The sequence below is a fragment of the Budorcas taxicolor genome, chromosome 8 (assembly GCF_023091745.1).
Source record: "Budorcas taxicolor isolate Tak-1 chromosome 8, Takin1.1, whole genome shotgun sequence".
NCBI classification, from domain to species: Eukaryota; Metazoa; Chordata; class Mammalia; order Artiodactyla; family Bovidae; genus Budorcas; species Budorcas taxicolor.
This window is the reverse complement of record NC_068917.1, coordinates 103,595,237-103,610,735: the sequence shown is the minus strand read 5'-3', so window position 1 is coordinate 103,610,735 and position 15,499 is coordinate 103,595,237. Positions and strand designations below refer to the sequence as shown.

At 40.2% G+C, this 15,499-nt stretch overlaps 1 protein-coding gene across 1 annotated transcript in view; it reads right to left on the bottom strand.

Moving 5' to 3' along the window:
• MUSK (muscle associated receptor tyrosine kinase) overlaps positions 1-15,499 on the bottom strand; it is a 92,537-nt gene that overhangs the window by 19,372 nt on the left and 57,666 nt on the right. The window contains exons 7-8 of the mRNA XM_052645287.1: positions 13,453-13,612; positions 3,132-3,138 (exon numbers count right to left, since the gene is read on the bottom strand). Coding sequence (XP_052501247.1) covers positions 3,132-3,138; positions 13,453-13,612 — 167 coding nt within the window. The remainder of the gene's footprint in view (positions 1-3,131; positions 3,139-13,452; positions 13,613-15,499) is intronic.

Here is a 15,499-nt window from a genome sequence, read left to right as displayed (position 1 = left end):
TTCTTTTCCTGCCTTCCCATGTGAGAACTGTACCTCTCCTTCGATGGTGACACACCTTTGTTATATAGCAACTGCCCAGCCTCTCATTGTACTTATGCGATGGTCAAGGCTCTACGTCACCCTCAGTCTCCAAAGCAAACTGGCATTGTTTTTATCCTTTCATGTCTAATGTCTTTGTGTATGATTGTGTGGCTCAGAGGTAAAGAATCTGCCTGCAATGCAGGAGGTGCAGGAGACGCAAATTGGGTCCCTGGGTCAGGAAGATCCCTTGGAAGAGGGCATGACAACCCACTCCAGTATTCCTCCATGGATTGAGGACCCTGGCATGCTACAGTCCATAGCGTGGTGAAGAGTTGGACGCTTAGCACACATGCACGCACATTCTCTAAGATAGGGGTCAGCAAATAGAACCCACAGGACAAACTTGGTGCTCTGCCCCTTTTTATATCACCTGTGAGTTAAAAATGGTATTTATATTTTTGAATGGTCAAAGAAATCAAAAGAAGTGAAAATTATATGAAATTCAAATTTCAGTATCCAGAAGTTATGTTTTATTGGAACACAGCCCAGTTCATCCATTTCCAATTGTCTTTGGTCGCTTTTGTGCTGCCATAGCAGAGCTGAGTAGTTGCAACAGTAACTGTATGGCCCACAAATCCCTATACTTACTGTCTTGTCCTTTGCAGAAAACCAAAGTTTCTTGTGTTATCACAAGTGAAAAATGGTATGGGAGTTTCTTTAGTTAGCATTTATTTGACTATAATCAGTTAAAAATTTTCATTTGCATTTAGTTCTATGTGAATGATTTTTGTCCTTGAGCGCTTAGGGTTTGTGCGTGCTTCCATTATTATGTGGTTCTGTAATTTGTATAGGTGTGTGTGTGTATGTGTGCATGCGTGCGTAATCGCTCAGTCATGTCCAACTCTTTGCAACCCTTTGATTGTAGCCCACCTGGGTCTTCTGTCCATGTGATTTTCTGGGCAAGAGTACTGGAGTGGGTTGCCATTTCCTTCCCCAGAGGATCTTCCAGACCCAGTGTGTGTATGTATATGTCTCCTAGTAAAATGTCAATTCCTTGGGTGCAGAGAATACATAAAATTTCTTTTGTTTCTCCACTTTCCAATATAGCGCCAGAATTAGAGTTAGTGTTTTGTTTTGTTTTGTTTTTAACAGCGTAATAGTATTTCTTTATATTTGGCTGCATCAGGTGTTCATTGTGGCGTGCGGGATCTCCATTGCATCATGTGCAATCTTTCACTGCAGTGCATGAAACTCTCTAGTTGTGTCACGTGGGTTCCAGAGCACATGGGCTCAGTAGTTGCAGCATGTGGGTTGAATTGCTCTGTGGCACGTAGGATCTTAGTTCTCCGTCCAGAAATCAAACCTGCGTCCCCTGCATTGCAAGGTGGATTTTTAACCACTGGACCCCCAGGGAAGTTTCCTAGAGTGAGTGGCTTAAAGATGCATAGAGAAGACAGGCGTGATGCATAGAGAAGACAGGCGTGCTAAAGGGATGAATGAGTGAAAGATGACATCTCTTCTACCGGTGACCTGCATTTCAATTTACGTTTTTCCATGTATATGCCACATATTTCTTCAGTAACTATTCAGCTTCTCTATTATATCCTTCAGGTCAGCATGCTGTCTCTTAGAACTGTGATAGCCACCTAATTCTCAAATAGGTGAAGCAACCGAATTCTCAAATACCTGATAATTTTACTTATCAGGTAAATAAATACATCAAAGCTATATGAATTGGAAGAAAGATTGAGAACACACTAAATTTTCTTAGGCTATGCATTATTATTTATGCTGTGAATGATTTCATTCCATGGAATTACAATCAATGGCTTGAGTTGTAGGTCCTGTCTAATGTGTTAAATGGGTTAGCATTATAGTTATGAATCTGTGTTTTTGACTCTGACTATCTACTTTGGCCACCTCATGTGAAGAGCTGACTCATTGGAAAAGACTCTGGTGCTCGGAGGGATTGAGGGCAGGAGGAGAAGGGGACGACCGAGGATGAGATGGCTGGATGACATCACGAACTCAATGAACATGAGTCTGAGTGAACTCTGGGAGTTGGTGATGGACAGGGAGGCCTGGCGTGCCGCGATTCATGGGGTCGCAAAGAGTCGGACACGACTGAGCGACTGAACTGAACTGAACTGATCTGAGCTCAGATTGAGGTTTTGTAGTTAGCTATGTGGTCTGGACAGCTCTTTGTGCCTCAGGTGCCTCATATAAAGAAAGAGCGATGGTAGTTCTTGTCCCATAAAGTTGCTGAAATATGAATATCAGAAAAGTGGTGTTTAAAATGTCTGCAGAACTGAACTCTTATTATTATTTTAATTAACCATTTTGATGGGGGCTTCCAGGTTGCACGGTGGTAAAGAATCCACCTGCCAATGCAGGAGACTCAAGAGACACAGGTTCCATCCCTGGACTGGGAAGATCCACTGAGGTAGGAGATGGGAATTTGCTCCAGTATTCTTTCCTGAAAAATTCCATGGACAGAGGAGCCTTGTGGGCTACCATCCATGGAGTAGAGTACAATCCGAAGAGTAGGACATCGTGGAGCAACTGGGTACACACTACCATTCTGAATCTTGATTTCATCATTTGTAAAATTAGGTTGAAATAGGTGCCACACATGATAGAATTTTTATGAAAGTCAATTTATGCAAATAAAACATTGTAAATTTCAGAATGTTATAAGGTGTTACTTTCTTATGTGCAGGATAAAGCTATGAGGGAGCGTTTGGGAGTCAATGCTATTTCTCTTTTCCAAGCCTATCATTTACTTGCTGTATGAGTCACTTATAGTCTCCAATTCCAAGTAACTCTCTTAATTTCTTTTCCATACAGTAGGGATAATAATAGTACCTATTTCATAGGGATGTCCCAAGGATAAATTTTTAAAATATATGTAGAACTCTTAGCATAGTGCCTGATACATAGTAAGTACTCAATAGATAGTACCTCTCTTCATCATCATCTTTTTGTGAAAGTATTTAAAGGATTAGAAATTAGAGAGTTTCTGAAGGATTATAGTGCTCAACAAATAATAGATAATAAATGGCATGTCAAACAAAGCAAAACAAAACATTGGTGTAATAACAATATCTTACCTCCATTCTAGTACCAGGAAAGGAAGTTTCCACAGGAAATCAAAGTAAAGGAGAAAAGAAACAAAGGTTAGTACATTTTCATCTCAAGGCTTGTAAGAGATAATTTTGATACCTCTAAGTTTCTGAAAAGTTCTTTGCATCTGCCAGGAGGCCAGATCCTACATTAACAGGCATATTTGGAGAAGGAAAATAAGAAAATATTAAATGTCTCTAGGAACGGAATTCTTTTTAAGATGAGTCAACCATGGCATCATTAGCCTAGGCAGGATCATAGTCCAATTTTCCCTCTGTTTGCCACCCAGGGACTTTTCAACAAGAAAGCAAGGAGTGGAGGGCTGAACAGGAAAAGGAAAGAGGGGATGGGCGGTGGAGCCGTTATTTTCACAGACCCACTGGCCTCACGTGGTCATACAGGGTCTCACACTCAGAAGGGCTCCATGCTTAGTTTAGTGTTCTGCTGTGATCATCTTGAAACACTTAATAATTTTCTAACAAGGGGCCCCACATTTTCTGGGTAGAACAGATGGAAGAAACATGAGGAAATTCTTAAAGAGAAAATGGTATATAATTCAGAACGGCTAAAGACAGAATCGAATAGCAGCTGGACAAGGAAACTTGCTGAAACATGAAAAGACCAAGGTTCTGAATATGAAAAAGCCCTCAATTTAAGAAGAGAGGATTCTGTACCATGGAGATGAACCAACATCAAAGGGAACCCAGCCATGGAAGCTGGGAAGAGATATCAAACTTACATAGGCTTCTGTTTCAATGGCAAGTGAGAGGACAAAAAAATCAAAGTTGTTTAAAGATGCTCAGTCTTTTCAAGAATATTAAGAGAATCAAAGGATGATTCACGAGACCTCCACGTGTTTTATACAGAAATTTCTCCAGTCACATTTTCTTTGGTCAGGGGCGGGGGTAATGGGGAGCAGGAAAGGGCTTCAAGAACCTTGCAATTATAAGCAAGTGCTTTTATCTCAAAACTAGTTATTTTTAAGATTCTAAAAATTTCCAACAGTCATCAAAATTTGTAGTATCGTTTCAATTATCTGGAAAAGCCAATAACACTTTGGCTCTCTTCTCAAACATACAGCCAATCTAATATGAAAAAGCTGCGTGATTATAAAAAGAATGCTTACCTCTTGGTACTAGCTGTGGGACAGCTGGTAGCAATTTAGTGCAGCTACTGGCTGTTATTCATTTATTCTTTTCTCTTTTATTAAAAACAAAAGCAAACACCTTTAATCAGTTGGAAAACAGCTGAAACCACCATGAAATGCTGAGGGATGGGGTCTGTTTTTTTGATAAGAACGCTCTCTGCCTATGGTGGGTGAAGCACTGGGTGGGAGAGGGAGTTGTGTGCTCCTGCTACGTTACCCCAGGTCTCACAATTGTGGAGAACATTGCAAGGGACCCAACAGTGTGACTATGAGACGTGACAGAGAATGTGAAACATGGTGGTGTATTCAATTAGCTGTGGTTATTATGAAACAGAGTCCAAAGTTATATTTTCTCTGCAATAATGTGAAACATCAGCTCAAAATATAGAAAATAAAAATATGAAATGAATGGATAAAATGTCATATATATACATACATATATAATGGAATAATACTCAGCCATAAAAAAGACTGTAACGATGCCATTTTGCAGCAACATGGATGAACCTAGAGATTATCATATTAGCTGAATTAAGTCAGATAAAGACAAATATCATATGATACTTATATGTGGAATATAAACTCTGATAGAAATGAACTTATTTACAGAACAGAAATAGAATCTTTTGCACGTGGTTATCTTGTTTCCCAATACCATTCATGGAAAAGACTATCTTTTCCCCATTGTATATTCTTGGGTTTTTTGTCATAAATTAACTGACAAATATATGTGCCAACTCACATATATGTGTGAGTTTATTTCTTGGATCTTGATTCATTTCCATTTGTCTAGGTGTCTGTTTTTAATGGCAGTTCTATACTGTTTTGGTTACTATAGTTTTGTAATATAGTTTGAAACCAGGAAGTGTGTTGCCTTCAGTTTGTTCTTCTTTCTTACAATTACTTAACTATTGGGGATCTTTTTTGATTCCATACAATTTTAGAATTGTTTGTTCTATTTTTGTGAAAAATGTCATAGGAATTTTAATAGGAGTATATGAAATCTGAGTGAACTCCGGGAGTTGGTGATGGACAGGGAGGCCTGGCGTGCTGTGATTCATGGGGTTGCAAAGAGTCAGATACGACTGAGCGACTGAACTGAACTGAATTGATATGAAATCCACAGATAGCTTTGGGTGGTGTAGACATTTTAACAATATTAATTCTTCTGATCTACGGACACAGGATGTTATGTTAAGTCACTTTAGTTGTGTCCAACTCTTTACGACCCCATGGACTATAACTTGTCAGGCTCCTTTGTCCTCGGGATTCTGCAGGCAAGAATACTGGAGTGAGTTGCCATTTTCCTCCTCAAGGGGAATACAGGATATCTTCGGTTTATTTGTATATTTAATTTCTGTCATCAGTGCCTTGTAATTTTCAGTGTACAGATCTTTCTCTTCCTAAGTTAAACTTATTACTAAGTACTTTTTTTTTGTTTTGGTGCTATTGTAAATGGGATAGTTTTCTTTATTTCTTCTTCAGATATTAGTGTATAAAAAAACAACTGATTTCCATATGTTGATTTTATATGTAGAACTTACTTAATTCATTGATTAGTTCTAACAGATTTTGGTGGAGTTTTTAGGATTTTCTATGTATAAGACTGGGTCCTCTGCAAACAGGGACAATTTTACTTCTTCCCTTCCAATTTGGATGCCTTTTATTTCTTTTAATTGCCTGATTGCTTGGGCTAGGACTTCCAGTACAATGCTGAATACAAATGGTGAGAATGGGCACTCCTGTCATGTTCCTGATCTTAGAGGAAAAGTGTGTAATATTTTGCTATTGAGTATGATATTGGCTGTGGGTTTGTTATATGTGGCACTTACTGGGTTGGAGTGCATTCCTTATATCCAATTTGCTGAGAGTTCTTATTTTTAATGTATGTTGAATTTTGTTAAAAGCTTTTTCTGCATCTACTGAGAGGATCATATTTTTATCCTTAAAAATATGGATATATGTACATATATATGTACATACATATATATATAATGGAATAATAGCCATAAAAAAGACTGAAATAGTGCCATTTTGAAGCAACATGGATGAACCTAGAGATTATCACACTAACTGAATTGTCAGATAAAGACAAATATTAACTGATTTGTGTATGTTGAACCATTCTTGCATCCCAGAGATAAATCCCACTTGATCATGAAGCATTATTCTGTTAACGTGCTGTTGAATTTGGTTTGCTAGGATTTTATTGAGAATTTTTGCAACTGTATCCATCAGGGATACTGATCTTTGGTTTTCTTGTATTGCCCTTCTCTGGCATTGGTATCAGGGTAATAAAGACTGCTGTTAAGGCTTCTTTAAATGTTTGATAGAATTAATACCTGTGTCTATTTTGATGGCCTTTGGCTCTTCCAGGACTATGCTCATTACAGGGATCATGGGCTGTCTTGCTGGTCTCTGTCACAGGGCTGAGGGTTCTGAGGACAAAGCGCAGGCATCTTGCCAATAACATGGCATCCTGGTGAGTTTAAATGGCAACTTGAGCCTTTTGAGGTTGTGACTGAAGGGGAAATGGAACTTCCTGGTTCATAGGGAGAGGATCCAAAAGTTCTTCTGGCTCCTTTTGATGACTAGCAGCAAATGTAAATGAGTCAGAAAAAGTATATCAAGTTTCCCAAATAATGCAAATGAATCTGGGCATATGCATGGAAGAGTTGGGGGACAATGAAGGATGATCTCTATTTTTGTTGTTGTTGTTTTCTTTCAAACACTAGAAATATCATTAGACATAATCCTGAGCCCTAGAACAGATTTTTCCATTTCCAGTTTTCCTGCTGGGATAAGTAAATAAACAGATGGAGTAAAAGCTTCAAAGTGAAACCCAGAGAATGTGACAAAAAGTACCGTTGACTGCAAAACACCAGGGGAGGATGGGGTGGCTGAAAAGGGAGAAAGGAGAGTTTGCGGTAAGGAAGCATTGCCAGAGTGTCAAGGGGAAGCATCAGGCTCTGGACCTCAGAGGCTAATGGAGAAAAGAAAGAAAGAAAGTGAAGTCACTCAGTCGTGTCCGACTCTTTGAGACCCCATAGACTGTAGCCTACCAGGGTTCTCTGTCCATGGGATTTTCCAGGCAAGAATACTAGATGGGTTGCATTTTCCTTCTCCAAGGGATCTTCCCAACCCAGGGATTGAACCCGGGCCTCCCTCACTGAGGGCAACGCTTTACCATCTGAGCCACCAGGGAAGCACTAATGAGGCTAATGGAGAGAGATGCCAAAAACAGAAACGGAGAAAGCAGAAGTCATGACTAAGCCCTGAGAGATCTGGGAAGCATAAGACCGTGCTTTGACGTAATTCTGAATTAATGTGGTTCCGTGCATCCCTTTTACACCACAGTGGCCTACTTTCCTGAAATATTGGTTCCCTATTTCCTGAAATAGGGAGCACCCTACAGTTGAGCTGTAGTTTCCTAAATAATGACAAGGGGACACTTATGAGACATCTAGCAACTTTGACTGAAAAGAACAGGTTCAGTTCAGTTCAGTTGCTCAGTCATGTCTGACTCTTTGCAACTCCATGGATGGACTGCAGCATGCCAGGCCTCACTGTCCATCACCAACTCTCGGAGTTTACCAAACTCATGTCCACTGAGTCAGTGATGCCATCCAGCCATCTCATCCTCTGTCATCCCCTTATTCTCCTGCCCTCAATCTTTCCCAGCATCAGGGTCCTTTCAAATGAGCTCTTCACATCAGGTGGCCAAAGTATTGGAGTTTCCGCTTCAACATCAGTCCTTCCAATGAACATTCAAGACTGATCTCCTTTAGGATGGACTGGTTGGATCTCCTTGGAGTCCAAGGGACTCTCAAGAGTCTTCTCCAACACCACACTTCAAAAGCATCAATTCTTTGGCGCTCAGCTTTCTTTATAGTCCAACTCTCACATCCATACATGACCACTGGAAAAACCATAGTCTCGACTAGATGGGCTTTTGTTGGCAAAGTAATGTCTCTGCTTTTGAATATACTATCTAGGTTGGTCATAACTTTTCTTCCAAGACGTAAGTGTCTTTTAATTTCATGGCTGCAGTCACCATCTGCAGTGATTTTGGAGCCCCAAAAAATAAAGTCTGACACTGTTTCCACTGTTTCCCCATCTATTTGCCATGAAGTGATGGGACCGGATGCCATGATCTTAGTTTTCTGAATGTGGAGCTTTAAGCCAACTTTTCACTCTTCTCTTTCACTTTCATCAAGAGGCTCTTTAGTTCTTCTTTACTTTCTGCCATAAGGGTGGTGTCATCTGCATATCTGAGGGTATTGATATTTCTCCCAGCAATCTCGATTCCAGCTTGTGCTTCATCCAGTCCAGCGTTTCTCATGATGTACTTTGCATATAAGTTAAATAAGTATGGTGACAATATACATCCTTGACATACTCCTTTTTCTGTTTGGAACCAGTCTATTGTTCCATGTCCAGTTCAAACTGTTACTTCCTGACCTGCATACAGATTTCTCAAGAGGCAGGTCAGGTGGTCTGGTATTCCCATCTCTTTCAGAATTTTCCACAGTTCATTGTGGTCCACACAGTCAAAGGCTTTGGCATAGTCAATAAAGCAGAAATAGATGTTTTTCTGGAACTTTCTTGCTTTTTCGATGATCCAGCAGATGTTGGCAATTTGATCTCTGGTTCCCCTGTCTTTTCTAAAGCCAGCTTGAACATCTGGAATTTTATGGTTCATGTATTGTTGAATCTCAGCTTGGAGAATTTTGAGCATTACTTTACTAGTGTGTGAGATGAGTGCAACTGTGCAGTAGTTTGAGCATTCTTTGGCATTGCCTTTCTTTGGGATTAGAATGAAAACTGACCTTTTGCAGTCCTGTGGCCACTGCTGAGTTTTCCAAATTCGCTGACATATTGAGTGCAGCACTTTCACAGCATCATCTTTCAGGGTTTGAAATAGCTCCACTGGAATTCCATCACCTCCACTAGCTTTGTTCGATTAGTGATGCTTCCTAAGACCCACTTGACTTCACATTCCAGGATGTCTGGCTCTAGATGATTGATCACACCATCGTGATTATCTGGGTCATGAAGACCTTTTTTTTGTACAGTTCTATGTATTCTTGCCACTTCTTAATGTCTTCTGCTTCTGTTAGGTTCCTACCATTTCTGTCCTTTATTGCACCCATCTTTGCATGAAATGTTCCATTGGTATCTCTAATTTTCTTGAAGAGATCTCAAGTCTTTCCCATTCTATTGTTTTCCTCTATTTGCACTGATCACTGAGGAAGGCTTTCTTATCTCTCCTCGCTATTCTTTGAAATTCTGCATTCAAATGGGTATATCTTTCCCTTTCTCCTTTGCTTTTCACTTCTTTTCTTTTCACAGCTATTTGCAAGGCCTCCTCAGACAGCCATTTTGCTTTTTTGCATTTCTTTTTCTTGGGGATGGTCTTGATCCCTGCCTCCTATACAGTGTCACAAACCTCTGTCTGTAGTTCATCAGGCACTCTGTCTATCAGATCTAGACCCTTAAATCTATTTCTCACTTCCACTGTATAATCATAAGGGATTTGATTTAGGTCATACCTGAAATGGTCTAGTGGTTTTCCCTACTTTCTTCAATTTAAGTCTGAGTTTGGCAATAAGGAGTTCTTGATCTGAGCCATAGTCAGCTCCCAGTCTTGTTTTTGCTGACTGTATAGAGCTTCTCCATCTTTGGCTGTGAATAATATAATCAATCTGATTTTGGTGTTGACCATGTGGTGATGTCCTGTGAACAGGTTAAGGAGAGGAAAATGACAGGCGTCTCATGGGGTTCAGATGTCTTACTCCGTCGCATTCATGAGATACCCTTTTTAAATGTGCATGAGGAAATTTTAGGAAAAGTAGAGGAGCTTGAGGTCTCATAGTAAGTGTGACGCAACAGGAAGAGCAGATCGGGGATGAACGAATGGGTCTTGTGGCTTTTTATGAATTAGCTGTGTAAGGGAGTGTTATTCGAAAACGATACCTCATACTTTCCAAACCCATTGACTAAAGTCAAATCATTGCTGGTTTCATTCTACATGAAATTACAGAAAGGTGAAATAGGTGAATTAAGGTACACATTTTATAGGTTCCTTTCTCTGGACCAAAATTCTAGAAGACAGATATATTGATAAATTACACAAAGATAAAGCAGGGGTTTTTCCTACTTAGTTGGGACTCCAGAAACAGAGAATCTTATAAGGGCCCTTTAGCCTGACATGAGATCAGCCACATTAATGCAGAAATGGTAGTATGACACAGTTGGGTAGACAGCAGGACTGAGTTAGTGGTCTAATCGTCTTTGGATTTTTTATAACATGAAAGTGATTCAGAAGTTGCTACAGGCCCCAAGAGGGATAAAGAAGGAGCTGACTTGGAGTTTAGCATGCATGGCATTGCAGAGACAGCCAAGGTGACCAAGGGGCAAAGGTGGCATAATAGACGCTAGAGAGGGAATTGATGAAGGATTTGACCAAGATGTAGAGGATTGTACTGCTACAGGAAGAGCCTCAGTGGGGCTGAGCCAGACAGGGAGGTCCTCTGGGTTCCCACCAAGCCAAGAGATGAGCTCACTAGTTCTACAGCTGTAGACTTTACCAAAGACTAGGGTGGTCCAGAGGACACCACTGCATAAATCCAAGACTCCTTCTCTCTTTCCATGTAAGGAAGAGATAGAAGTAGGAAGGAGAGGAAGAGACGTGGCAGGAATTGATCTTTGAATGCCTGAATAATGACCAGAAATGAAATTAGCATCTTCATATTTGCAACACGTATTTTCTCCTCTAACCAGTGGATGTGTAGGTTAAGCTAGATTAGATCAGTCTATTTTCTTGGATTTGAGTATTCATATGTAATTATTTCTCCCTCTCTCTGCACATACATATATTATCAACATATGGATATAGTTTTATAAATATATATTTACTAAACACTGGCTCCTGATCAATTATCAAACAAAACATAAGATAGTGAGACTAGAATCATTCCAAGTAATTTGAAGGCATCAAAAATGTAATCATTTAATTATCTCTTGAACCTTCTCATGTTCTTTTATTTTATCTGTTATTGTTTGTCCTAGACATTTTCCTTAAAATCTCAGACACATCTAAACTCCTTGTACCACATTCAGACACTTTCAAACCTTATCTTTTCTCTCCTGACCTGCCGTCTACCTAATAGGTTGCATGCATCTCTCCTCTTCTCTGTTTCCCAATTGTTGCTGTTGTTGTCCAGAATTTCATAACTTTTCCAGACTCCTGGAATAACCTAACCATGCCATGCCCCCTCATCTTTTGACACCTGACATCTGTTGATTTGATAAAGAATATATCTGACCGTATTCACTTGTCTCCTCTAAAAAAATTAAATGACTTCCCATTGATTAAAGAGTCCAGTCAGCCTACTCAGGCATTTCATAATCCAGCTAGATCTCACATTTCAAACCTTTCTTCCTATCCTCCACCTCATCTCAGTCTCCATCATGACTTGCTATTTTCTGGACTCACTTCAACCTTGTCATCTCTAACTCAAATGGTACCTCTTTTCGAAGGATTCCCTTAAACTCTCTTTTTTCCTGCTGTTGTGCTTTGCGCTTCTGCACAGAGCATAGTCTGTGCCATGATGTCTGTGACTGATAGTCTTCCTTTTTAGATTGAGAGTCCCTGGAAGACTTGGACTCCACTGTTGATGATCCCATTCATGAATTAAGTCTCATCCTTTACCTAATGCAATGGACTGAGCCTAGTGTATTTAATAAATGCACGTAAGAGTACTTCATAGACAACAAGTGGTATGTGAAGAGTAATCAGTTTATTGTTATTTGTTAAAGTGAGTTGAATTTACTTTTAAGTATCTCACCCTTCTCTGGGAATATGACTTCCCATCAGTGGAAATTCTTAAATAATTGATGTGATATCTCAAGATACAGATAAATTCTTGGAGGAGAAGGTGGAAGGAATCTGATTTTGAAATCTCTTTCCTTCATGGGTATGCCTCAGAGGGCCAGCCTTGTCCAATGCTCCCTATGTATTTCTCTGTGTCCTTATTCACCTCATGCTAAAAATCACAAGCATTACTAGAAATTCCTTCATCAGGGAAGATCAAAGAAGTGGCACTGTAATAAGAAATATCAGGCTCTGGGGAACTGGCTCTGGATACAGGTTCTACCAGTGCTTACCTTACATGTGAGGCCAAGCATCTCTCCGCTGACCCTTGGACGGTAGGCATGCTATGAATATTATCATGCCTGGCATTTCCTGATACAGGGATTATTTCCATCTCTAGGAATTCCACAGATGTTCTCAGAAGCCTTTGGGACATGTAAGTTTTAAAAATAAACCTTTATAACTCAACACAAATATCCTAGAAATCCATGTGTCAGCCCTTTTCCTTGAAAATATCTGCGGATCCTGCTATCACTTGCATGAAACAAGAAGGGGAAAAGCCATAAGGCAGATAATATATTTATAAGTAAAAATGCCCTAAAATATAGCCAATTGGAAATTGGCACAAGCATGTTAAATATCTGCCAACTTACTCTTTGAGAGCCTTGGAAAGCTTGATTAACCCTCAGAAAGAAAGAGGAGGAAGAGAAAAAAGAGGAGGGGAAGGAAAGAAAAAGAAAGGGAGGGAAGGAAGAAGGAAGAATGCAGGGAAGGAAAGAAGTAGGGAAGGAGGGAGAGAGGGAAGAATAAAAAAAGAAAGGGAAGAAAAGAACATGAAAGAGAAAGATATGGAAAGAAATGAACTCCTGGAAGCTGTTTCATATCACTTAGGCAGGCATTTAAGAATTTAATTTTTGAAGCAATGAATTTCCCAAAATCAATTATTTTGGTCAACCTTTGGAGTTGTCCCTGTGGAGGAGGAAATATCCCAAATGGGCCTGGAGTAAGAAATTAAAAAAAAAAAAAAAAAGATGTTCCCTAGTGAAGGATGTTGTGGAATAGTACCAACTCTCTCTTCTCCTCAGTCAGTCAGTTCAGCCGCTCAGTCATGTCCAACTCTTGGCGACCCCATGGACTGCAGCACTCTAGCTTCCCTATCCATCACCAACTCCCAGAGCTTGCTCAAACTCATGTCCATCGAGTCAGAGATGCCATCAAACCATCTCATCCTCTGTTGTCCCCTTGTCCTCTCCTGAAAGAGTGCAGTTGCAAACAGCCATCCTACCTGCTATACTGATGGTGGCTGCAGCCTTTGCAGTACTGAATTTCTCTCCGTGCTTGTTAGTAGCTATGCACGTGTAGAGTCCTGGCTTGGTGATAAACAGCTGCAGTCTTGAGTCAATTACTCGGTCTTTCACACTTTCTTGAATAGACCCGGAAGAAACCTGGTGGAGTCAGGGGGGAAAAGAAGATAGAATTAGGTCAATAATTTCTAATATGCTGTATAAAGTAGACTGGAAAGAAAAAGGATTAGGATCAAAAGGCCTGTGGTAGATTGCGAAAATTGCCAACAACTTTTGTCTCCCAACGCCCATGACCTTACAATGTGACTTTGTTGCTCTTCCTTTCCGAGGTTGCTTCTTTCTTCATGCTTTGAGTCTTGATTGGCTTGTGACAATCAAGCCAATCTGTGTCTTTTCAAAAGACACAGAGACTTGCAAAGTTCTTGCACACTGTGGCTTGCTTTCTTGTTTCTCTTAGAACCTGTGACCTCCTGTGAACAAGCCAGAGTGGGCCTGATAGAGGATGAGGCACTTATGGCCCAGTTATCCTCACTGATCCACCTGGCAGCCAATAATAACCCCCAGATATATGAGTAAGGCCATTCTAAACCCACTAGCTCCTAGTCAACCTGCCAATCACAAGATCAGGCAATCCTAGCCCAAATCAGCAAAACCACCCAGTCGAGCCACGGACTTGTGAGCATTAATAAATGGCTCTTGTTTTAAGTGATCAGGCTCTAGGGCATCTGTGGTGTGACAGTAGATAACACAAGCTAGAAGAGATACCCTGTGTGTATCTTCCAAGATACCTTCTCTATGTCTGAAAGTTAGAGACAGTCAATTATGAGAGGTAATAGAGTTTTGGACTCATTTTCATAATTCTTTTCCAGTTTCCCCCCTAAATGCACAATAAATAGTGGATGGTTAACAAGAAGAAAAAAAAAAAAAAGGTTGTGAAGTCAGTCCTGTTTCTGCATCATGTCCCATATCAGAAAATCAAATATCCTTGAAGAGCCAGGCTACCAATGCCGTATTATAGCATATTTGACAGGTTAACGTACCTAAGTGCTCTTTAGTCATCAGCATGCCAGCTCTGAGAAAGACAGCTCCCAGTACATTCTTTTGGGTTGCAGAGTTCCAATTTACATGCTAGTTTGTCTGACCCCCAAAGTCTGTGCTTTTAATCTTTATGTTTTCCTGCCTTGCCTAGTCCTAAACTGAATAGTCATTAGAAAAGAAGAGCAGTAACAACAAAACCTCAAATCAATCATGAACAAAATAAACGTCTGACTTAAATGTCATTGTTAAGGTGGTGACATTTCTTAAACTGGCGATTCTTTCTTCGCTGCTTTGTTAAGCACTCTACCATTTTTTCCTTTTTTTTTTTTTTCATGATCATTGCTTATCTGAGGGGGAAATTGCTAGTTTGACAGAAGTGTGAATGGACTGACGATCAGGAATCAGCTAATGGTTTACCTTGAGCAGGAGTAGAAGTACCTCGGTGGCCTTGAAAAAGATCTTTCTGTCTAGTAGTAGAGGATGAAACTAGGAGTAAGAAACTTGGAGCCAAGATATTTTACTGTTTCACCTGAGGGAGGATTCACATTTAGATCAGCAAGGGGGAGGGAAGCCCCGAGGTGAGACCAACTTCCCATGCTTCTGCTGCCAGGTAGCTGGGTCGCCCCAGAAGCAAGCACTCTCTGTCGCAATTAGGCAGTGAAAGTTTGTCCAGTTAGCTCCTGTCTTCTTATTCTTTATCTTACACTATGAGTCTCCATTCTTTTAGAAACACTGGTTTATGTGAGCATCAGTTTACCTTAACTGGGGAAACTTCCCAGGTCAGATTAAGTATTGTGGCATTTTCCCCAGATAAGCAGCCTGGACTCTATGAGAAATTGACAAGGCAGAGAAAAAAATATCTTTGAGAGACACATGTGCAGCTGGGAATTCAAACCGAATGCATCATTATCATATTTATCAGAGGTGCAAGTTCCTATGGATTTGAGTGTCCCGGTTAGATGGAAAGGGCTGAACAATTTGAAACACAAT